The sequence below is a fragment of the Plutella xylostella genome, chromosome 10 (genome assembly GCF_932276165.1).
Source record: "Plutella xylostella chromosome 10, ilPluXylo3.1, whole genome shotgun sequence".
In the NCBI taxonomy this organism is placed as follows: domain Eukaryota; kingdom Metazoa; phylum Arthropoda; class Insecta; order Lepidoptera; family Plutellidae; genus Plutella; species Plutella xylostella.
Window position 1 is genome coordinate 8,892,190 of NC_063990.1, and position 25,038 is coordinate 8,917,227.

Genomic DNA, 25,038 nt, shown 5'->3' on the forward strand with positions numbered 1-25,038 from the left:
TCCGTTCTAGCTACGAACTAGAGTTTACCTGTTCGCGATAAGTACTTCATACAACTTAATCAAAATTCTACTCACATCTCTGAGCATTTTTTCTGCTGCATCAGGGTCCCAGCGTCTGGCTGTACGATAGAAAAATACATAATTATTGCGTTATTAATAGAATAACCGGTACTTAATCAACCTAGCAACTTATATCTACTTACCTAACCGCGGTTTTTCACACTAGCATAAATAACAACAAAAAGTTCATAATTTATTTCATAGTTTCTTTTATAATCTCTGAGATGGACAGTCATAACATAAACAAGGAAACAACAACATTTAGTTTCGTTTTTTCCGTGTTTTTTCCTAATTAAATAAAGCACCTTTAGGAAAAACTATTCCCCGAAAAGTAGAAGTACCTAAACGTAAGTACTTTTTGTGAGATTATAACACGTTTCCCAGAATATCACATAAGTGCCTAAATTGCCTTGAACCTAGGTATAAATTAATGATATAAGTAGGTACCTATATCGTTGCCGGGAAAAGGTATCCAATACTCTTCATGTTAGTCATTAGCTAGGTTGTCTGTATCTGTCTGATGTGGAAATCATTACATTGAAATGTGTAATTCACGTTACACAGGACCGGGAAGTTAGTAAGCGTCAGTATAAGTGTGTAAGTATATTTATGTTATGATTACGAAAGTGTAAGTATTACACCTACCGAGTAGAGTGGTGATGGTGAGACAGTATCCCCCGCCGATCCTCGTCCAAAGAACGGCTAGCAATTGACCGAGTGCTCGGCCGAAGATACTGTCCCCGCTGATTACACCTACCGAGTAGAGTGGCCGAGACAATATCCTCTGCCGATCCTCGAGAGTGCTCGACCGAGGATACTGTTTCGCCACTCTACTCGGTAGTTGTAACAAAGGTACCTCGGCCACTCTACTCGGTAGGTGTAACAAAGGTACCTCGGCCACTCTACTCGGTAGGTGTAACAAGGGTATCTCGGCCACTCTACTCGGTAGGTGTAACAAGGGTATCTCGGCCACTCTACTCGGTAGGTGTAACAAGGGTATCTCGGCCACTCTACTCGGTAGGTGTAACAAGGGTATCTCGGCCACTCTACTCGGTAGGTGTAACAAGGGTATCTCGGCCACTCTACTCGGTAGGTGTAACAAGGGTATCTCGGCCACTCTACTCGGTAGGTGTAACAAGGGTATTTCAGCGACTCTACTCGGTAGGGGTAATCAGGGTATATGTTATGAAGTGATGATTACGAAGTGGTCTCACCGCGCAGCCAGCGCAGCAGGAAGTGGTCGTCGTGCTCCGGCTTCATCACGTCGCGGACGCTGCGCCGGAACTAAAACAACATTTTCAAGTTAATAAGTTTATTTCAGAAAGAGCTGCATCATTATGTGCCTGAAATAGGCCAAGACCTGGTTCATCAGGCATCAGCACTCATATAAATTTATACTGTAGGTTTTATCATTATTTAGGTTTCCTCCAAAAAGGGTAATCTGAGACAAATAAACTAATAGGAGACAATAAACTAATTGGGTAACGCGATATAAATGCTAAGCGGTGAGCAGTTGATAGGTACCTAAGTTGAAGTTTCTAGGAAGAGTTTAATTTTATTAGAGTCCACAACAAGTGTAGGTGTACTTTACTTATTCTAAGATAAATCAGGCGAAAACCGATTAACGTAAATCATTATCGAATCAATCAATATTTGGACTAAGTAAGACCTAAAATAACCAGCCAGCCGACTTAACTTTTGACCGGTTTATATTTAACTAGTTGCCGAACTTAGAAGCTCCTTCTTTTTTTGAATGTCGGTTCAAAACTTTACTGAAGCTCCATAGAAGCATAGAAGTTAGAACTACAATACCTAGTAAACTTTTTACGACGTTGCCAAGCAACGGCATTGACTTATTGAACTCTGACATAATTTTGACGTAGATTTACATCACTGCCTACTCAAAACACTTGTTATTTCCCGTAATCGTATATTCTCTATTAGGTATAATAATTAATGAAGTGAACACTAAAACACAACCATGACAGAGGCCGGAGACAACATATCTACGTTCAGCGCGGATGGTGGCCAGGACACCGTGGGGCTGCCCCGGATCGTCATGGTCACTGAGGGCTCCGATACCTCCGTGTCCTCAGCCTCATCCTCCTCTTCCTCAGAGGACTGCAACTGGGCCAACCTCATCAAGTCCACCGAAATACCCCCCGAGTACTGGCACATTCAGAAACTAGTGAAGTACATGAAAGCTGGCAACCAAACAGCTACTATGGTCGCGTTGTCGTGTCTGAAAGACCACGATCTCACTGTTGAAGTTAACCAGCGAGCGATTCAAGAAATCGGAGGTTTAGAGCTTCTCGTAAACTTGTTGGAGACGAGGGACCTCTGCTGTATTCTGGGAGGGTTGGCCGTCCTCAAAGATATCACGCCGAATATAGAAATTCGGAAGAAGGTGACGGATTTGGGCGCCATCCCGCTGCTAGTGGGCCTGCTGTCGGACCCAGCGCGGGACGTGCAGATCCTCGCAGCGGAAACGATTGCCAATTTGGGACGAATTCGCAAAAGCAGGAAGTTCTGTCGTAAGTTTGGCGGTATACCGAAGCTGATTGATCTGCTGGACATAAAGGAAAAGTGAGATAGTTACAACATCCCTCGACTTAATTGGATAATATAATACTTAAACGTTTTCCTAACACCGTTTCCGCTTTCAACAGATACTTGATAACACCGAGGTCTGAATTGAACAAAGACGAGCTAGAGTTCTTGGACATCGCTCGTGCTGGAGCCAAGGCCCTGTGGTCCATGTCGGCGTCTCAGAGGAACCGTGAAGCCATGCGGAAGTATGGCATGATTCCACTCATAGCCCGGGTCCTCAAGACCATTCACCTGGACGTGGCTACTCCAGCTGTTGGCTTATTGCAGATGTGCGCTAGTGAAACGTCGTTCCAACTGGCCATACAAACTGAAAAGATGGTTCAAGATTTGATTACACATTTGGGTAATGAAGACAAAGATCTCAAGGTTAGTTTTCTGACGTCGGTACCTGACTAATAGATACTTAATTGCAATACATACATTTGTTAAAATATCAAGGTCCGTCCATTAGTCAATTATAGTTATTAAATTCAACTCAAAGCCAATTCCTTAGGTATGGGCAATAACTATGATCGTAATATTATTATACACAGGTATAAAGTTTCATATTACGCATGTGCCGACATTCCCAAGTGGAAATTGTGATGCGATGCATTTCGCTTCTTGCGTAATTGTAACGAAACTAACAAATTAACTTGTGATGTTACATAACGACACAGTTCACTATAAATGTACGCAGGGACCATCCATTAAGAGGTCCGTTTCAAAGGTTCAATGAAAACTTGTACTTAAATGAAATGAATAAAAAATATGTCTAACTAATGCTCTTAGAGACTCGTAGGTACTCATCTAATTAGGAAGAATAAAAAATTAAACGTTTACCAAGAGCATGTCTACAACATGTTGAAAGGCTAAACTACTATTTTAAGAACAAGATCTACCTACTAAGTATTTAAAAAATACAAATTTGCATCCTAATAAATTCAATTATAAATACGTAAATGTTCTAAAATTGGATTCATCAATATTAATGTCTTACATAATCAATTCCAGACATATTGCAGCCTGGCTATTTATAAGTGTGCCAGTGACCCTGTCACTAGGGACATGATACGTGACAACGGCGGGTTGGAGCTGCTGGTTGAGGCGGCACAGGACCCTACCAACCGTCAGAACAAGCCGTTGATGGCTTCTGTCACTGGCGCCCTGTGGAAGTCCGCTAGCAGTGAGGTCAGCGTGAAGAAACTCGACTCTCTGAATACCGTAGCGACGCTGGTGAAGCTCCTGGATGATGAGAATGATGGAGTGCTCACCAACGTGGCTGGTGCTCTGGCTGAGTGCGCAAAACATCCCCCTAACAGGGAGAAGATTAGAGCTGCAGGAGGGATTTCGCAATTAAGTTAGTATTCTACCTCTCCATGATTTAGGTAGAGCTATGCGCCTCAGAGGTAATCTAATCACCATCATAATCATCTATCAATAATCATCCAATGCTGGACATAGGCCTCTCCTAAGGAGCGCCATAACACTCGATACTCGGCCTTCCTCATCCAGCCACTACCGGCTACCTGCCTAAGATCGTTCGGTCCAGCGGGCAGGAGGGCGTCCCAAGCTGTGTTTGCCTGTTCGTAGTCTCCACTCGAGAACCCAACCCAACGGTTATCAGTTCTTTGGCAGATATGACCAGCCCATTGCTTGCACATTTTAACAGCTATGTCGATAACCTTAGTCCTAATAAATAATAATAAATAAATATGTGGGGACATCTCACACACGGCCATCCGACCCCAAGCTAGGCAGAACCTGTGTTATGGGTGTCGGACAGCTGATATATCTACACAAATACATAGATAGATGGATACTAAATATAAATATAAGTCCTCTGAGAGATATATCAGAGGTATCCTATTACGTCTGTTGCAGTCTACCACCTGAGCAACACTCACAAGCCTCTGCTGGAGAACGTGCCGCTGGTACTGATGGAGTGCGCGAAGGACCCCCAGTGCATGGCGCAGATCGACGAGCTGGATGGAGTGCGACTCATCTGGTCCTTGCTCAAGAACGACTCTAAGAAAGTCCAGACAAACGCCGCCTTAGCTCTGAGCCCTTGCGTGCAAAACGCACATGATTCGGGCGAAATGGTGAGGTCGTTTGTCGGCGCTCTAGACTTGACGGTGGATCTTTTGGACTCGGATGATCATAACGTGCTGTCGGCGGTATGCGCCGCTATAGCAACCATAGCCAAAGATCAAGAGAACTTGGCTGTAATTTCCGACCATGGTGTAGTGGCTAAATTGTCCAAGCTGGGTGAGTATTAGATAACTTTATGCAGATATTAATGTAATTATAAGCTGTGTCGAGAAATATCAGGTTTCCTTTGAGGTCAATGAATTAAAACTTGCTAGCTAGATAAATTGTAACGTAGAAGGGATTGCAAAACCTTGTCATAGAGGTTATCAACCTATGTTTACGTTAAGATACTACTACTACTACTTTCATGCTGTAAGTCTCATGTGACGATAATCTTATTGAACCGCTACTGTTAATATTATTTAAACCGGTTTCCGGTAGTTACTAAACAGTATCTAATTTGTAGGTACAGAACAATGTAGGTCAACCGTGAGTTCAGGTATAAAATCAAAGTTGAATCACCTTTTAGTTTAATTATAGAATTCAGTCTAAAATTTCCGCGATTATGCATTTACCTAGGCGTAATCATGGTTTTTCTTTCATATATATATTTTTATACATACATTATGCTCACGACCTTAATCCCCGAAGGGTCCAAGCAAGTCAGCCGCTTTTCGCTGTACATTTTGTACTCCCGCGATAGGTCCCGAACCGCAACGCCGTTTCTCTGCCCCCGTATTTTGTAACTTTTTGAGAGTTAGCAACCGGTGATAATTGGTATCAACTTAGAGACTTATTAACCGAAAACACCAAAAATCTTAGTGAAATAAATATGCAAGAAGCCTACTAATATATCCTTACATTCAACATAAACTTTTGTGAAATCAGATAAGTCAGTAAAAAGTTATTAATTAATAATGCTCTAAGTTGTCAGCCATTTTATACCCAACCAACCCCACTCGGAGTTACATAATACGGGGGCTGAACGAGTATCTTTAACTAAAACAATACAATATTACCTACTGCAGTGAGCACCACGGACGACCACCTCCGCGCCAACCTGGGCATCGCCATCGCCTACTGCTGCGACTGGGCCCAGAACCGGCAGGAGTTCGGCAAGCGCGGCGCCGTCACGCCCCTGGTCAACTACATGACGTCACGAGACCCCGACGTGCACCGAGCCACCGCGCTGGCGCTCTACCACCTGTCCTTCTACTCCATCAACTGCGTCACCATGCATGCCGTAAGGGTGAAGCCCCATTGGTGCGTTGCGTCGTTCCAAACGAACGATTAAAAATCTATGGCGACGACGCAACGCGCCAAAAGGGCCCCGCACTAAGTTGGACACAATGGACGCTTTGTCCACTTCTTGCATTAGTCAAAGGTGGTTAAATTCTCGCAAAGGGAACGATATCGGAAGTGCCAATAGCCCCTTGAATCTTTATTTGCTTGGTATTGAATAGTAAACAATCCGCCAACTATGTAGCAAAGGGTATTTAACAGTCCAGCTTAAGTGACATGTTGTTTTATTGCTGTCCGTTGTTATCCTTTATGAGCAAACGACCTCGAATTTTACATAAACATAAGCATCTGTCTTTGGACACGAAGGTACCACCATGGCGGTCATTACTGGCTAACCTATTGCAACAATCACCTTTCCACGTAGTAATCTACATACAAATTATGTATGAGGCGCGTGTAGACAGCATAATAAAGCCTCGCTGTATGCTGCCTGCATCTAAATAATCTAATGGCACCATCATTTCCAGATTTGATGTGCTAAGTTTCTCTAGCCATATAAAACGTGCCTACAACAAAATAGTCACCGGCTTTCCACAACATTTATTGGAGCTTGAAAGATTTATATTACGTTACTGTACTTCATAAGAATGCTATTTTTATTCTCAGGCGGGTGTGGTTCAATTTCTCCTGGAGACGGTCGGCTCCAAGGATCCCGTACTGCAAGAAGCATCAGCTGGCTGTCTTTGTAACATTCGAAAACTGGCGCTAGCGACAGAAAAGATCAAACTGAAGATATAGATTACTTGTGTGAATAAGTACTTATTATAATTATAATCAATGTTTTATGGTGCAACGTAATGGAAAAGCATGTTTCAAAATTTGTGTTTCACTGATTTTAATGAGTGTGAAGTTTCTCCATATCTCGCGAAACGCCTATATTGGAGAGTGGAAGATTATCGGCTGACGATGGTGAGCATAGTTCCATCAAAGCTAACGCTCACCTTACAGATACTTAACTATTTTCCCACCTTTCTAATGATTGTTGGTACCTTGCTACACGTTATTTACTACAAATGTTGTAACTTCCAATCTGGTGGGTGCCTAGTACCAGCAAATGCATTTCACACTGTGCGGTCAGACATTGCATTGCTCAAAGAGACCCATAAATTGCGTAAACAGTTGACGCTCACTCACTACGTCCTATCCCGACCTTGGTAGATTTTGCAACACCACCTGCCGGCACCGCCAGTATCATTGAGGAGTATAATACATACCTACTTAAGTAGCCCCAATTTAACCAAAAGCTTAAAAATTCGGGGTAGGCCTAGATTAGAAGAAGTTCCTACATAATTATTTACAATGCAATATAGGCCCTCTCGGTTTCCTGATTGCAGCTTACAAATTGCAGAGAAAGTAAGTTTTAAAATAGATTGCCATGATTTTTATCGATTAATATTGCTACCTTGACTTCCACATACCTACGCAATACTGTTTACAAGTGGTTTTAAAAGGTACTTTAGTAGGAATTTAGTTCAAAGTTAAATTGCTACAATCTTTTGGAAGTGTCGACAACTGGTAAGTATGCAAGAAATTTTTAATTTGATTAAAATTAACATAAATCTGGAATACATTGAGTGCAAATAAGCACTTCTGTCTAGATAAGTACACAAATAATTATTAAAAAAATATGCATGCAGCATTAGAATGCTTGTCTAATGCTAATATTGCTAAGTATAGCAACACTAAAGAGTCCAGTCAATCCAGTGGCTTTTGTAATTATTTGCATCAAGTTTACATCCTAAAATCGGGTGGTTGGTCTAAAATCTGCCGGGCCTTATGGGAAACTCGCCATCGCGCTGTAATAAAGACTCTACCAAGACTGCGGAGGGGTTGCCGTAACATCCTACTCGCGTGAAGTCGTTGACCAGATGACCGGTCATAGAAACGTGCAATCTAATGATTGCAAGTCTGCAAGTACCTACTTAAGTACCCGCTGCAACATAACATTACAGCACGACTAACCATAGAAGACCTCCAAGCCACGACTAAGCCCAACTTCCTAGTAAGTACGTAGACCTAGGTGCCCATGATTTATGTACAATCGAGGGGGAAAATCAAGCTAACTCAGAGGTCTCTTTACGGTGGTTTAATGTGGGTTTACTTTGTAGATTTACCTACCTACAACATGTCTGTTTTACGTTCTCTTCAATCATAAAACACGCACTTAAGTACATGTTACCTAGTGCTTTAATAATACCATAGAATATAATGAGTGCATATATGTATTATGGTGTATTTACATAGTTAAGTAGATACCTAGTAGGTATGTGGCTAATTTATGTATTTCAAGAAGATTGCAATGCAACTTTCAGACAGTAATTTAAGTAAATATAGGAGGAAGATAGTAGGCAAGTTATCCTAAATTACTCTTAGTACCAGACGAAAATTGTGTAGATTAAAGCTGTACTTAGTACCTACCTACCTACTTAGCTCAATCGTTTCTTTATTCCTACTATGTAGTTAGGTACTTAAGTTAATACCATAAATACACTTACGGGCAATGAAAAAGTTCCATCGAGAAATGCAAAAAATTACTCCTAAGCGGAAGAAGCTAGCGTAACGACGCGCCGTATGCATTAAAAGCACACAAGAATATCACCAACTAAAAACAAAATCATTTGGTTCTAATTTTCTATTAAATGTTTTAAATAATTGAAATGTTGTAAGTAGAACAGTTTCTTTGCTCGGGAGTCGGGAGTGTATAAAACGGTTCTACCTTTTTTGGCCTAAGATTTATTTGCCTAATCTCGTATTGCATAGTAACGTTTGGTCAAAATCTCGTTTCGCCGAAAATCGTATGGCATAAATCTCTTTTAGTAAAAAGTTATTTCGTATAATCTTGTTTAGCCTAATAATGGTATAGCCAAATCTTGAATAGCCTAATAATGCTATGGCATAGGTTATATAAAGTAATCATATTCGTTTGGCTTTAACTTTGATGGTGCGTCTCCCTACATAGCACAAACTGGTGCCTTGTATTTATGGCCGCTATGTAGGAAACGCTCCGCTCCGCTTCGCTGCGCTCCGCTTTGCTTTTGACGATAATGTGCACCTAACACGCTCCTCCTCGCTTTGCTCGTCGTCGCACCTATCTTTAGGTTTCGATCCCATGGGGTTTAATGGCGTTTGTAATAATTATAATGGTAACTTTCGATATTTTGATAATTTAAGGGTCGGCAATAGGCAATCGAGGGTTGGCATTGTCATAGAATTATGTAGTAAATGATGCTCTACAGCCTTGAAAAAAATCACATCGGTAGTCGAAGAGTCTAGCTAGGTGCTGAATCATTCGAATTTAAGTAAAAGCTTATGGATAACTGTAAATTAAATTCAGAATATGACGAAAAACCAGTAAATGACACTCCCGTATTGTAACAACTGTGTCGTAATCATCAAGAATTTTCATATGATTTTTATCATATTATAAAGTTAAAGGCTTGGACTAGGCGCTATAATGCGGCAAGTTACTTGGCGACCCTCCTTGCGGGGTGAAAGAAGTGGCGGGGGCGAGGTAGCACGACATGCTACACACGTAGAAAAGTGTGCCCGGATTAATCTCGCGATAGCTTGTAACTATTTCTGACGTAAGTAAAATTTTATTCTATGACTGTTCCCGTAAATGTCATATTTAGCTTAAAATTATAGTTTGACAGCATTAAAATTTGGATGTTTACCTTCAGAATATCTACCAATTTGAATTTATTTATGTAAAAGTGTTTTATTTTATAAATCAATTTCCATGTCACTGTAAGGAGGTAGGTCGGAGGCGAGTTGAAAGACGAACGGTTGATGCTGAACTAAACGTATATTGTATAAAAGTATGAGAGAGTATACATATGTGTTAGTAAAGGTTACATGTAGGTATTATAATATAGTTGATATAGTCTTACTTACACACTACACCTCCCACGGAAGGGAAAAAAAAAAGAACTTTATATTATGTGTTCTTTTTTTTTATTACACATACATTTATGTTTATATTATATTGTAGTACACATGTTATGAATATTATTAATTAAAATCTTTAGACAAGTAATATCCCTGATTAAAATATAATTATTAACTTTTATATAGTTTAGTCCTATTCTTATGTACTATTGATATTTTACCATCCTTTATTAACTCTACATTGGGCGATAAATCTGTGATTACAGTATATGGTTCCGTCCATGGGCTATCAAATTTGCTACAATTTTCTTTCTTAATTACTACTAAATCATTTGGCTTATAAACTACAGACTTACTATTTTTATCGTATACATTTTTCCTTACAGTTTTACTAAATATAAGGTTATCACGAGCTTCTTTCTGTGAAACCTGAAGCCTATATTTTAGTTCTTTAGGGTAGTCGTCACAAGTATATAATGGATCTATTGTACCATTTGACAAATTACTAGGTAAAATACATTTTTTTCCATAAACAAGCTCAAAAGGTGTAAACTTTGTTTCTGTATGAACAGAAGTGTTGTACGAAAAACACCAGAACGGCAACCAATTACTCCACGACTCGGGGTGATTGTCAGTTTGTATTCTTAAATATGCTCCTAAATTTTTATGTGAGTTCTCCAAAGCGCCAATTGATTGGTGGTGATATGCTGTTGACTGTAGCTTAGTTATGTTTAAAAGTGTACATACCTCAGCCATCGTAGAAGAGAGGAATTCCGTTCCTCTGTCTGTTGCGATTTCTGTTGGTATTCCGTAAGATAATATGAAGCTGTTAACAAAAGCCTGTGCTACCTCAGAAGTACTTTTTGTCAAAAGTGGAACTGCCTGAACAAATTTTGATAATTCGCATTGCATAGTTAAAATGTATCTATACCCTTTATGATCCTGATCTAGCGGTCCTACTACATCTAAAAATATTTTTTCCATTGCGGTGTGCGCGGTAGTTGTGATTGTCATTGGTTCTTTAACGTAAGTGGAATGTTTTTGTCTCTGACACTTATCACAACGACTTACAAAGTTATTTATGTCGCGTTCTAATCCAGGCCAATAATAGTATTTCCTAATTTTATTAAACATCCGCCTTATACCTGCGTGCCCACTGGTTGGTAATAAGTGGAAGTCGTTCAAAATAACCCGCTGGTCGTCTTTATCGTCAATCCTTTGAATTCCTTGCAGAACGAATAATCGTGGACCATTCCACTCACTTGTTTTCTTTATTTCTTTAGCCAATGTTTCTATAAATATACTACTTTCTTTATTCTTTATACAATATATTGCTTGAACAGAACATTTTTTACAAAATTCCTCAAGTTCCTTCACAAATACGGCTCGCGTGAATTGTGAATGCGAACATGGGTTTATATAAATTACTTTCTTTGACGGTACATACATTAATATATTTTGATAACTTCTTTCCGTAATTAAATTGTCTTTTATTAATTTATTTAGTTTCTCTTCATTTATAAAACTCAATTCTACAGACTCCTTCGGTTTATTATTAATTCCTATTACTCTTGGTTGGTCTGTAGAAACAGTATAGTCCGAAGGGACGTAATGAGTAGTATTTTCGTCATTATTTATAGTAAGTTTTCTCGCTTGTGCTCTAGTCATTACATTCATCACGCTTTCATTCATCTCTTTCAGCTCATTTGAAGTCAATCTTATACGGGATAGTGCATCTGCTGGTGCATTGTCCTTGCCTTTTACATATTCTACGGTGAAATTATATTCTTCCAACTGCAAACGAAATTTAGTTAGCCTACTGCTAGGGTCTTTCATACTAAACAAATAAACAAGTGGTTTATGATCCGTAATTACTTTAAAATGTTTGCCTAAAAGATATGGTCTAAAATACTTGATGGACCAAACTATCGCGAGCAATTCCTTTTCTATTGTCGGATAATTTGTTTCAGCTTTATTAAGTCCTCTGCTTGTGTACGCTACTGGCCTACCATTTTTGTTTGACAATACTCCAGCTATGGCATAGCCAGAAGCATCTGTTTGTAATTGAAACTCATTAGCGTCTGAAAAATCAGGGTACTGTAGTACAGGTGGAGACAATAGTGCGTTCCGAAGTTTCTCAAATGAATTTTGGCATTGAGTGTCCCATATAAAAGGTTGATCTTTTCGACATAATTTATTAAGAGGGTAGGCTATTTCTGCGAAATTTGATATGAATTTTCTGTAATAATTACTAAAAGCTACGAATCTTTTTACTTCGTCTAAATTTTTGGGAATGGGATATTCAGCCATAACTTTAATTTTACTTGGGTCTGGTAAAATTCCATCTGCAGTAATAACATGTCCAAGATATAAAATTTCTCTTTTTAGAAAATCGCATTTTTGTGGGTTTAATTTTAGGTTAACTTTTCTCAATCGACTAAATACATCAAATAAATTTTTATTATGGTCATCCAAACTTCGGCCAAAAACTATGAGGTCATCTAAATAGACAAAACATTTGTCAAATGCTAGGCCTGACATTGCAATATTTATCATGCGCGAAAATGCATTAGGGCTGGTTTTTAACCCCATTGGCATTCTTTTCATCTGAAATTGCCCTGAACAAGTATTGGCATTATTTTCTTCATTTATTGAATTTACATTTGGTTTCGTGACTTGACACTGTGGCGTACAAAAAGCTGTATATTTCCTACTTTCTTCGGAGAGTTCCATCTGATAATACCCAGAAAATAAGTCTAGATGTGAGTAGTAAATTGCACCCGAAAGAGAGTCAAAAATTTCCGAGATGTTGGGTAAGGGGAATTTGTCATCTTTTATTCTTTCGTTAACTTTCCTATAATCAATAACTAGTCGCCATTTAATTTTACAATCACTAACATTTTTCTTCGGCACTAGTAATATCGGACTTGACCACTCACTTTGAGATGGTTCAATTATTCCGTCTTTTAACATTTCAGTGATTTGCCTGTTGATTTCAGCCTTATGGGCTTGGGGTAATCTATATGGTTTACTAAATGCCGGTTCTACGTTAGGTTTTAATTGAATTGATTGTTGACAAATATCCGTTGCGGTCAATTTATCCCCCGACAAATGAAATATGTCAGCAAATTTCGCACATATATTTTCTATAGCTCTCTGCTCTTCTTGGTTTAGATGTCCTAGTTTAATTTGCGGCAGTAATTTTTTTACTCTATCTGCATTATTTCCACTGCTACCAAATTGAAATATGTAATAATCACTTAGCTTGTGTATTTCTGGCTCTAATGAATGTAGAGATAGTTCTGTTTCCGTTGTATTTAAAACTTGAATGGGTATTTTTCCATTAGTTGGCCTAACTATTGAACCTGCTATATAAATTCCATCGCATATCTGTTGGGTACACACCATACAATCCTCAGACATACTTGTCTTGATAAAATAAACAGATTCCGATCGCGCTGGGATTAAATAATTATAATCATGAAAGTCATGACTAACTCTTAACACCGGCATAGTGATGTTTATGTTATCCGTTCCAATTAAGGTTAACGTATTGGTGTTGTAATCTAAAATTGATCTGTACTTCTCTAAAAAGTCGCTACCTAATATTCCTGCTGTGATACATGGTATGGTGTCAAATACGAAGAACTTATGTTGAAAACAATGTCCATTTATTTCTAGTTGAATAAAAACATATCCAATAGCCTGTATTGTGCCGCCGATACCATTTATGCAAGACCGTTCCTTAATAAACTCGATGTTATGTTCCAATAAATGTTTACATTTTATAGCCGATAATGACGCACCCGTATCAATTAGCCATGCATAATCTTTTCCATTTAGGGCGAGGTTCGTAAATAGGGTACTGCTACAAGAAAATATTACTTCATTATTCTCGAAAAAACTGAATTGTTTCCGATGATTGCTCACGCTGTTCCTCCGGTGTGTTATGAGAGTCGTCACTCATCATATTGACATGATTCCCATTGTCATAGTTCCATGGCCTGCCAAAATAATTAGAGTTATTACCTGGATAGCGCTGCTGGTAGTAGGCACCTCCCCGGTGCTGCTGGTAGCCCCCGCGGCCGCGCCCTGGGCCGCGCTGCTGGCCCGGGTGTCCGCGCGGCGGGCCCATGTACCCGCGCTGCGGCGGTTGCCCACGGTTGTACCCTCTCTGGTTTGTAAATACGCGTCCTCTGTAATTCCTAGAAGGTGGGTTATTATTACTCATACCCATGATATCTCCAGAAGATGACACTTCTTCATCTTGAGCTGCTTGTATCGCATCCTGAAGTGAGCTGAAATTACGTGCAGCAATTATTGTGCTTAACCGTCGGTTCCTCAAACCGTCGGAAAATCGTTTAATTGCCATCTTTTCGTTCAACGGCCGTAATATGGCATAGTGATCTGAATTTCCGTCAGCTTGAGAAACCGTGAGATCCGCAAAAAGTTCTGTAATTTCCTTTCCGTATTCACTAACAGATAGTTCGTTTTGCCTAATATTCTGGAGTTTACACTGTATTGCCGTTGCTGATTTTTTCGGTAATAATAGACTTTTCATATCCAGTAACAAAGCTGACACACTTGTGTAATTTGACTCCATCTTAAGTTTAGCCGTTTGCGATAGTCGACTTTTAAGCACAAATTGTATCAAATTAGTTTTACATTCTTGTTTTGACAAAATAGTGTTGTAATAATCAATTCCATCAATCAATTGTTTCGTATTATTCTCCTGATCTGTCATTATGGGTAATAAGGTCAAAGCGGTTTTTAAATTAAAAGTCTCCATAATTGCAGTTTCACAACATAAACTCTTAACGTCCTCAAATAAAGACTCAAACTTCGTTGAAATATTTGTAATTAAACACAATTCCTCCTTACTTATCTGACCTAACTTGCACTCCTCGCTAAAATCGTCAATTAAAGTATTATATTCCGATAACAAAATATTGGCTTCCTCTAATTTTTTCGTTAAAATAGAACCATGCCTTCGCTTTGCCCCTATCTTTATTAAATATGTACGAATATCTTTTAGTTTATCATATACTCTGTTCAAGTTACATGCCATTAAATAAGATTTTCCAATACAAGTATTAATTAACTAACTGGTTACATATTATTAAGAATTAATAAGTATGATGAATAATTATGGGGGTGGGTAATACCTTCGTAATTAAATGTATAATAATTAACTTACATACGCAATCTGACAGTCCTTAAAAAATCTTCCTGTTTAATCACTTTCAACTTTCAATCACTATATTGCCCATATTATTATGTTCACAATTATTATTTATTTTCGTAACACTGAACTTTAACACTCAAACCGCTTCTGCTTGGCCCAACCTCCTCGTCTGGAGCGCGTGAGCACGCGCGCGGCGCTCGATCTTCCCGTTGATGCAGTCGTTCACGTACTTTGCCAGAAAAAATGCTCCCAGAACTGCTAGCACGAACATCAGCCAGTACAAGTAATCGTTGGTCTTCGCAACGTGACCCATCAAATTTTCATTGTGCTGGATTATCTTGTTTGAATATCCTATTTGAGTGAGGATATCTTGACGATTTAGGTCCTCTACGGGAGGCCTCATTGTAGTTGCAGTGTTCCCCATTTATATAATTTACACAACACAATGTACGATAGTATACCACGAAGACACTATATTTTTAATGCTTCAACAATTTTTACTAGCCGACCGCATTAGGCCCGTCTCGAATGGCGAGGGTCGCCATGTAAGGAGGTAGGTCGGAGGCGAGTTGAAAGACGAACGGTTGATGCTGAACTAAACGTATATTGTATAAAAGTATGAGAGAGTATACATATGTGTTAGTAAAGGTTACATGTAGGTATTATAATATAGTTGATATAGTCTTACTTACACACTACATCACTTTCATATTCACTCTCTGTTTGAACTTGTTCATCGTCGTCGTCATCCTCATCTTCATCATCGTTTTCATTAACTTCAATTATAAATCTAAGACAAAAACCAATTTATGTTTAATTTACAATAAATTATAAATAAACAATAACATACCTGTCCAATACATCGTCAAATACTCTATCAGATTTATAATATTCGTCTTAATTTTTTATGACATGGTCGTCACAATTTCTCCACTTTTTAGGCGAATAATTAGAGAAAAGCAACTCTAAGTCTTTTATCTCTTTATCTAAGTTAGAGTCAATCGACGTTCTTGCGAGCTCGCCTTTCACGTACCCCCACACAAGTTCAATAGGATTTAATTCCGGGTGGTATGGGGGTAGGCGAAGCACGATATGACCATTTTCTTTCAAAATTTCATCAATTTTGTAATTTTTCTCTGTGTTTTGCTCATTAATTTTCATTAAATCACATAAATTTTGGTTGCTTTCCTAGTTACAAGAACTGACAACTGACGCACTGTCATATGGACTCTTCGTCTTTGTTGTTTACTTTTTCGTATCTGACTGCGCAGTACAAACCTTTAGCCGCGTAGCATGACTGATCCGGTACGCTGTTCTACAAGAAGCCCCTATATTGAGACATTATACGATTTGTTGTTTTTGACGTTATTTTGTTGACGAATTATAGATACCTCAAATTCAAATTCAAATGGTTTAATCGACGTAAAATTTTACAATTATTTGTCGATAGTCATCTACCACCATTTCACAAAGGCCCCGTCATTGAGAAGGAAAGAAATGGCGAAAGAAACCTAATAATAATATAATGATAATATTAAAAAGGCCTCAACACTCATCCTAAGACTAATGGTCTCAGGATCAATGATCTCATGTGGGTCGCACTCAAATTATGACAGACTATATAAGACATGTGGCCGCCTCGGCTGCGCGGCCGAGACTGCCGTAACAATGACATGCAGTGCACGCGTTGCCCTTCCCCGCTACCCTCCCGCTACCCGCTGTCGTCTTGGGTACCTCGTCCCCTCCGCGTCTTTCACCCCGCAAGGAGGGTCGCCAAGCAACTTGCCAATCTATAAATACCTTGTTTTTTAATAAACACACACTTATTTTGTGTAAATTAATCCCAAACTTGAGCAATTTTTTTCCCTCAAATCTTCATACAAATATCTATGGCGGTTTTCTGTGTTATAAAATCATAAACACAAGTGACGTTTGACTCAGTTGGCCGCTGGCCTCCAAATAAGGGTCACGTCGGTTTAGGCAGCACTGACAGCTCGCGATCTTATCGTGTACAGATACAAAATCACTGCACATTGGTTGTCATTGCACTTTTTCAACTTTTATGACACCAACATAATTTGATTTGAAATTGAGGAAGCATAATTCTTCCAGTATATTCAATACATTAAATTAAATTAGATAGTGTGCAATATTCTCGTGACATTACAGTCTCGTAAAGGTCTGATGAGGAGCAGGAATATAGCGAATGGATCTAAGTGATGACAATACGCACGAACATTAGGTTAGGGATCAAAAATACAGTCTCTTGGTGCTGGTTGAGGTATGGTCTCGTGAGGATCTGATGAGGGCAGTAACACGGTGGTGGCTCAATTTTATTTCAAAGATGTTAATAGCTAAAAGCATCGAGTTTGGGCTATTAAGTATGTTTTTCAGAGAGAGAGAAAGAGATTTTATTTTTCCTCTGGATGTGTTAGGTTTACTGGGTTTACTAAGTTCATTCTGTTAATGGCATCAAGTTGTTATGTGTTCATAAGTAATAATTATTTATTAACAAAATGCTGTTGGTTCTCCACGAAAATGTAAAAATAAAAATAAAATAAATAAAAATAAATTCGTAACGTAAAATTGTCAATGACGGAATTTCTTCTATAGACAGTAGCCACAAAAAAAAACAAACGATAGATGGCGTGATTTGAAGATAAAGATACATTTATTCGACACATAGACAGCAACAACAAAAAAAATACAGATTTAAAGAAAACAAACACATACTTATACAAAACATCAAAGAAAAAAAAGGATACACATCAAAATAACTGGAAAAAATATAAGCCCCAATTTACTTGTGTGGGACAGGGAGTACCATAATATTTTTTTTGGGTTACTCCCCATCTATGCGAAATATCAGCTTGATATCTTTACCCGTTTCTGAGAAAAAGGGCGGTGACAGACGGACAACAAAGAGATCCTATAACGGTTGCTTTTTTTCTTTTGACGTTCGAAACCCTAAAATTAAGTAAAAATATTATGCTGCTACCAAAAAATGTACTTACAGGTATTGAAAAAGCGGTATATAGTACTAAACAAATTATAAACAAACAAAAAACCCGACTGCACGCTAAAAATATGAAAACAAGTCCCAATGTTAATGGAAAGTATCGTAGGCGGGGACCAGCAGAGGGTTCACCATTTAGCTGAATGTTACTTAGAAAACGGCCTTGAGTGGCGGTCAAATTGGTCCCCGCCTGCGATACTTTCCATTAACATTGGGACTTGTTTTCATGTTTTTAGCGTACAGTCGGGTTTTTCGTTTGTTTATAATTGTATTTTTTTATTTGTAACTTTTTAGTTGTTTTTATTTTATGAAATTTTACGTCAGTTGTTAATGATCATTTTTTATTTCAATAATTTTGGTGTTGTTATTTAAATACCTTCAATATGCATATTTTTATAATGTGAAAATCAAGCCCTTTCATTTGATACCTTACACGGCAAAGTTGAATTATTATTTTTTCGATCATCACGTTATGTCCTCTAGAGGGCGCTATGTTCATTTTAATGGAACGTCACATAGCTTATAACCATCGCGCCATCAATACGCTTCTAACAATACCTCATACATCAAAATCTATCAAGCCGTTTAGGCTACAGGAGGGAACAAAGAAACAGACAAACATACATACATACAATAAAAAAACATTACCCTCCTCTTTCGGCAGTCCGGTAAAAAGGAGTAAGACAGGGGGTCATTCTGAACTTTTGCTCTGCGAGTTTTGGAAATTAACTTTGTTGGACATGTGACTTTTTACCATGGAAAACGAATATTTTTTTTCGCGAATTTGCAAATCTCGTAGAACAAAAGTTGTTCAGAATGACCCCTTGAGTCATCCCCTTTTGGCTTAGTATAGCCCTTTTGCGACACTATGTATTTACTTTGCTTTGTCGTCGGGGTTCAGTTGGCTGGAGAATGCCCGAAACTTATTATCTACACTTTAATACTTGTAGTTACCTTTCTACAAGTAAATACCACATTTGTTTGAGAAAGCTAATCGGGTTCCGAGTATAGAGTAAAGTGGCACCCCTATTAATTTCTACTCTTTCCTGGTGCCTACCAGTGTAAGTAAGAATTATACTTACTTACCCTAAAATCACCCAAAATGTACGTGAACATAATTGTCAATAAAGTTGGCGAGTAAAAGTTTATCGACCCACTGTGCAAACTTACATGTGTGCGTGTCACTGCGTGTGCTGTGTGAAGAGCATTGAAAACCCAAAATTGGCGCGGCACGTCACCCTGTACGGGCCCTTAATATCGTGATTTTCGGGATGTAGGAGAAAAATACCACAATTTGTACATTTAAAACATACTTAATATAGTATTTGTAAAGATAATATTAGGAGAAACAAGATTATACCAATACGAACAATTAGAGCAAACGAGACTTAGGTGTTTCAAGTTTGTGCCAAAAGAGTTTTAGACGAAACGAGTCTTATGCCACATAAGTCTTGACGAAGTAATGATTCTACCAAAAAAGTTTAGACCTTACGAGGTATGCGAAACGAGTTTAGGGCAATAAAGATTAGGCCAGATGAGGGGAACCGGTATAAAACATGTAACTACTTATACAGGACACCACACACCACACAAAATAAATACCTCTAAGCTAAGAATGAACGGTTTTTCCAATAATCTCCACGTTTCCGGGAGGCCGGGGAGTATTGTAGATTTTTAGCAAGACCAACATTTTATCATAGACATCAAAATTCCGAGAACAACAAATCAGACCGGAAATTAAAGCCGAGACTTTCGTCACAATAGCAAGCGTCTAACCGCTGTGCCGTCCGGTCGTCGCATTGTTACCATTGTAAGACAAAATGCGAAAGTTGCAAATTGCTTTGCTTACCTCACATTGTATCGTTAGGTAATGGAGAAATCAAATTGAATTTAGGAATTTAACTGCCAATGTTATCGTTAGCGAGTGGAGTGGTAAATTGTAATACTTTTGCGTTGATCATCGGTTATGTGCCTATGTACTTACATACTATTCAGGTCAATCAATAGTAAGAAAGTTTATTTATTTCTTAGCCATAGGCAAGTTACTAAGTTAGTTAGGTAAAATAACCCACCATTACTCATATCGCATTTCACGTTGCATTTGAGGAAGTGACTGGTGATTATTATCTAAGGGTGATCATGATCAGGAAGACAGACGTAGGGTTCAGACAATCGTAACTAACCTACCCTACTAGTTAGTACTGTGTAAAAGAATACACAATATACTTATATGTACTATCTATCACATATCTACAAAAAAAAAACTAATTGAAACTACAAAAATAATAATTAAAAAAATTAAAAAACCGACTTCAAAAAACCACTAAAATGTAAGAAATAATTTAAGGTTTACACAAATTCTACTCGTATGAGACAGTACAAATATACCTAAGCAGGAACTGTTCTTTTTTGATGTTGGTGCGGTGACAAAGTAATCTGAAGAAATATGGCACCAACTTCAAAAAAGAACAGTTCCTGCTAAGGTATATTTGTACTGTCTCATACGAGTAGAATTTGTGTAAACCTTAAATTATTTCTTACATTTTAGTGGTTTTTTGAAGTCGGTTTTTTAATTTTTTTAATTATTATTTTATTTAATAGTTTTTAGTTTATTTGTAATAATTTTCAATCAAAAGTAAGGTGCAAATGATACCAAAAAGTCCTACTAATCAATACGATTCATTCAAGCCTAAACACGAAGTAGTTGCTATATACCGTTGAGGAGTTTCCCTGACTGCCTTCCGTTTCCATCATCAGATCAGCTCAAGGTCACCATCATATTTTTTTGTTATAAGAACTATATTTACGTTCTTAATTTCATTAGAATCGGTTAATATGTGCCCAAAATGGAAATTCATACCCTGTTTTTACCCCTTTACCCACCCTTGGGGGTGAGATAAAATTCTGAAAAAAAAATGGGACCACCTGGGAGCTCAACCCAATACAACAAAAAAAGAATTTTCAAAATTGGTTCATAAACGGCGGAGTAATCGGTGAACATACATAAAAAAAAATATATAAAAAAAAAAGATCCCGACGAATTGAGAACCTCCTCCTTTTTTTGAAGTCGGTTAAAAATGAGTTGGGTAAAGTAGATATATTATACGTACATTAATTAGCTATTAAGGCGCGGGCCAAACGAAATTAATTAAGTACCAAACTAATAATGAAGTGATGAAACTAATTATTAGCATTTTAATAGTCATCACTTCAAAAGATATTAAGGTATAATACTACTATATTATATTTGGTGTGTCTGTGTACTGAGCCACAACTAGGTAAAATACCTACTAACTTATACAAAAATAATTAAGCTGAAATCTACATCAGGTAGGTACGACTACACCGATTAATTTACTAATCCTTAGATAAGTGTTTGTATGTATTATGCCCAATCCAATCAGTTAAGATAGGTCAATATAATAAATCATCAATTAAAGTTAGACAAGATAACTGCGAAATGTGTTAATTAGTGAAATTAATCATAAACTGCAGTTATCTAACGCATGTTGTTAATTAAAACAACTTGCTTGTGCCAGTAAAATATTAATAGGAGCAGGCAAAAGGAAAGTTGGTTTCGAATTTCAAAGTGTATTTTAATTGCGTGCATAAGCATTACCTGCATTTAATTTAATAATCATAAGATACACCATTATAGGTAGCCTAATTGAAAGTAACATAAGTAGGTAGGTATACGCTACAGTTATTTAAACCTGCCTAGACTGTCTAGACCAGAGGCTTTTACTGGTGGCAGGAAATTAGGAAGGTATAAGTGCAGTAAATGTTAGTTATATGCACAACATACTTAGAATGTTCATATAATACAGTATGCAGTTTCAGGGACTTTCATTGTTTAAAGGACCAGTGCATCCAAACAAAGCAAATGCCTCCTACAGACTTACCCCCTTATTCATAGAAAAGTTACAATACTTTTTAACTAATAAACTGTTTTGTCCCTCTCTGTCAAAGAACAAATTGTTCTTTGTCGGAGAGGGACAAAACAGTTTATTAGTTAAAACGTTTTGTAACTTCTCTATGAATAAGGGGGTTACAATATAATGTAGTTTCCGCAGTTCCGTAGGTGGACGCACAATCGTATAAAACAGTTAATATTTGATTAAATACCTTCATTAAAGCGAATCGCTGATCATCGTCTATGCCGACCACCATATTCGACGAAATTGGCGCCATTGTTACCACTTGTTTCTACCGAAAACTAAAAAGATTGTTTAAGATGCGCACAGACAGACGTGCGACCCGATCGCCGGTCAACACGCGACTGAGTAACATACAACGATTTCTTGTTGTGAATGCAAGCGAACCGTATTTGTTGTGTTTACTATAAGTACTTACTTCCTTCGTACATATTTAACTTGTAGGTAGTATTTACTATAAAATGTGCAGGCCGACAATCTCTTTATGCAGCAGCTTTATAAAGGGTTTACCATGTTACAGTAGAAGTATCTCAAATATGAGCTATTCGCTTAGTTTACAACTTGGACCTTAGACCTATTATTATAGTCTTATCTATGTCCCAATGCAAACTCATACGGCCCTGAGGCCAGTACCCCTACTCTTGAAAGACAATGTATAGGTACAGGCGTCACTACAATCCGGAAGATATGGTACCTCCTGCTACCGTCGATCGCTATTACCCTGATTACACTTACCAAGTAGTGTGGCGAGACAGTATGTCTTTGGCCGGGCACTCGTTGTATTGATAGCAGTAGTGTCCGGTCGAGGATACTGTCTCGGCACTCTACTGGATACCTCGGCAGATGTATGCTTCAAGGCATTTAACTAATATACGCTAGTTATATTCGTTCAATGCACAGAGAGTATCTAGACACAAATTAATTTGAAGGACATTGGATGATGCTTAGCTTATCCATTTCTATGTGCCTATGACTCATAAGCGTGCTTGCTTATCCACTCACTTCTCGTGATATATAATAGAATTCAAAATGTCCAGGCCTTTGCTGGACTGGAAATGGACCTTCTCCTAGATACATATAAGATAAACATATAATCAAATTACAAAAGGAAAAAAATACATAAAAGTCAACAATCATGTTATGGTTAATAATATTTAGGGTCACTTACCTTTACCTTTATTGGGGTGTGATGATTGAGTCTGATGGGTTGGGTGATGGTGGTCATTCCCTGGTGTTATTGTTCTGTGGTGAATAAGGATATTCATAAGATAATAGAATATTAACACAAAGACAAGTTTATTAAACATAGCTTTATTTTGGATCAATAACTTTAAATATTAATTACATACTAATATCACTTTAAATTAACATAATACATATAAATATAAACATATACTTATTATGATATATGTATATAGAGACCTTACGTATAAAATATACTTACATTTAGATAATAATATGCAAACAAAACATCAGGTATTACAAAAATAATGAAATTAAAGCTATTACTAAGTAGGTAGGTACATACATATAAAACGTAAAGTAATAAGATCACAATAAATTACTACACAATTGTATTTACCTAAAATCACTTGATCTTAAATTTTCTGCTTATTGAACTAGACAAGGCTTAAGGGACAGGTTTCTGCCGATTAGTTCTATTGTTCATACAAAATTTCACTTCAAGACTGTGAAAACGACTCCTCCCCTGTCGGGCTCCTCATCGTGCACCTCCTTGTCGCTGCCCTCGTGGTCTGTCTCCGCCTCACTCTCCACCTCGCGGTAGCTGCCAAACTGTCTCCCTCCCTCAGATAGTTCAGCCATCCTGATACCTGTTCTCGCCAACAGCTTCTCAGCAGCATGTTGGGCCTCAACCTCTTGCAAGTGTTTGTTGTACTCTTGCTGTAGCTTTAGTGACTCCTCCAAATTTAAAATTTTAGCAGCACCATGAATGCTGAGTGGTGGGGTTGCCGCAGTCACTTCCCAGTGCTTTCCCTTTTTTCTAACCATTTCTTTCTCGGGATGATGGACATCTGACTTTGTTGTATGATACGGTTTGAAGTGACCAGTTGCCTTAGGAGAAGAGTGGTTCTCAGTCTTATCCACTATGTACTTCACATGAGGAATTTCACCAATTCTTTCTAAGTCTAATGGTGATATTAGGGGTCTTTCTGGTGGTAAAACTCTCACCAGCTTTTGTTGCACTGTGTTCTGACTGAGAATGTGGAGAACATCTTCTGGCTCACTATCATCATCTGAATCTAAAACTACTTTTGGTTTGGACACTTTCCCTTCCCATTCAACATTCTGAACACTGTGCTCATCAACACTGTTGAGTTTTAATCTATTTAACAATTGGCATGTTTGCTCTTCTTCTTGTTTGGCCTTAAGTTCTTTTTCGATTTTCTCGTGAAAGCATTTGATTTTCTCACCTTTGTCAGCTAGTTTCGAAATGAATGCATTGTTTCTAATGAGTTTCATTTGTCTATCACGAAGCTCAATGAGCTCGGGGATGGTTTTAGAAGATAAATCTGCGATTTTTCCATCAACTTCTGTTTTTGGCGGTGGTGGAAGAATGCCTGGAATTTTTCGGTTTATTGTCTTCATATTTTTAAATTAACGTTTTCCACAATATTCAAAAAATTAATGAAGAATTGTGAGTTATCCGTAAACAGAATTAACAGTAGCTCTTTCAATGTTTTGTGTGTTGTATTTATTTTTGCGTTTTATAGGTTAGCTTAGCTTTATTTGGTTCAGTGACAGCTGTCACAGCTGTGACATTGAGAACTGTCGGAGTGAGTTTCATTCAACTGAAGTAAGCATCATCATGATTTCATTCAAAAGTACACTGTCCTATCCATGGCCATCCATACAAAGGTCAGTGGAGCGATTGATGAGCCATCCATGCATTGCGTTTGTAAGTATACAAGACTCACACGCAACGCAAAGCTCGTTGGAAAATGCAAAATTGT

General features: G+C 38.0%; 3 protein-coding genes across 3 annotated transcripts in view; 1 reads left to right on the forward strand and 2 right to left on the reverse strand.

The window, feature by feature from the left end:
• The window catches only part of LOC105391517 (SEC14-like protein 2), a 30,043-nt gene extending 7,618 nt beyond the window's left edge, over positions 1-22,425 (reverse strand). Inside the window, exons 1-3 of the mRNA XM_011563002.3 lie at positions 22,257-22,425; positions 1,275-1,344; positions 76-119 (exon numbers count right to left, since the gene is read on the reverse strand). Of these exons, the coding sequence (XP_011561304.3) occupies positions 76-119; positions 1,275-1,344; positions 22,257-22,322 (180 nt within the window). The 5' untranslated portion in view covers positions 22,323-22,425. The remainder of the gene's footprint in view (positions 1-75; positions 120-1,274; positions 1,345-22,256) is intronic.
• On the forward strand, positions 1,949-6,872 carry LOC105391516 (armadillo repeat-containing protein gudu). Its single transcript, XM_011563001.3, has 6 exons — positions 1,949-2,646; positions 2,730-3,036; positions 3,664-4,009; positions 4,534-4,917; positions 5,769-5,983; positions 6,649-6,872. Exons 1-6 carry the CDS (start codon positions 2,042-2,044, stop codon positions 6,778-6,780), a joined length of 1,989 nt encoding a protein of 662 aa, XP_011561303.2. The 5' UTR covers positions 1,949-2,041; the 3' UTR covers positions 6,781-6,872.
• A 936-nt stretch (positions 22,426-23,361) lies between the features above and the next one.
• Positions 23,362-24,842, reverse strand: LOC105391518. Its single transcript, XM_011563003.3, has one exon. It carries the CDS (start codon positions 24,671-24,673, stop codon positions 23,744-23,746), a length of 930 nt encoding a protein of 309 aa, XP_011561305.1. The 5' UTR covers positions 24,674-24,842; the 3' UTR covers positions 23,362-23,743.
• Positions 24,843-25,038: the final 196 nt, after the last annotated feature.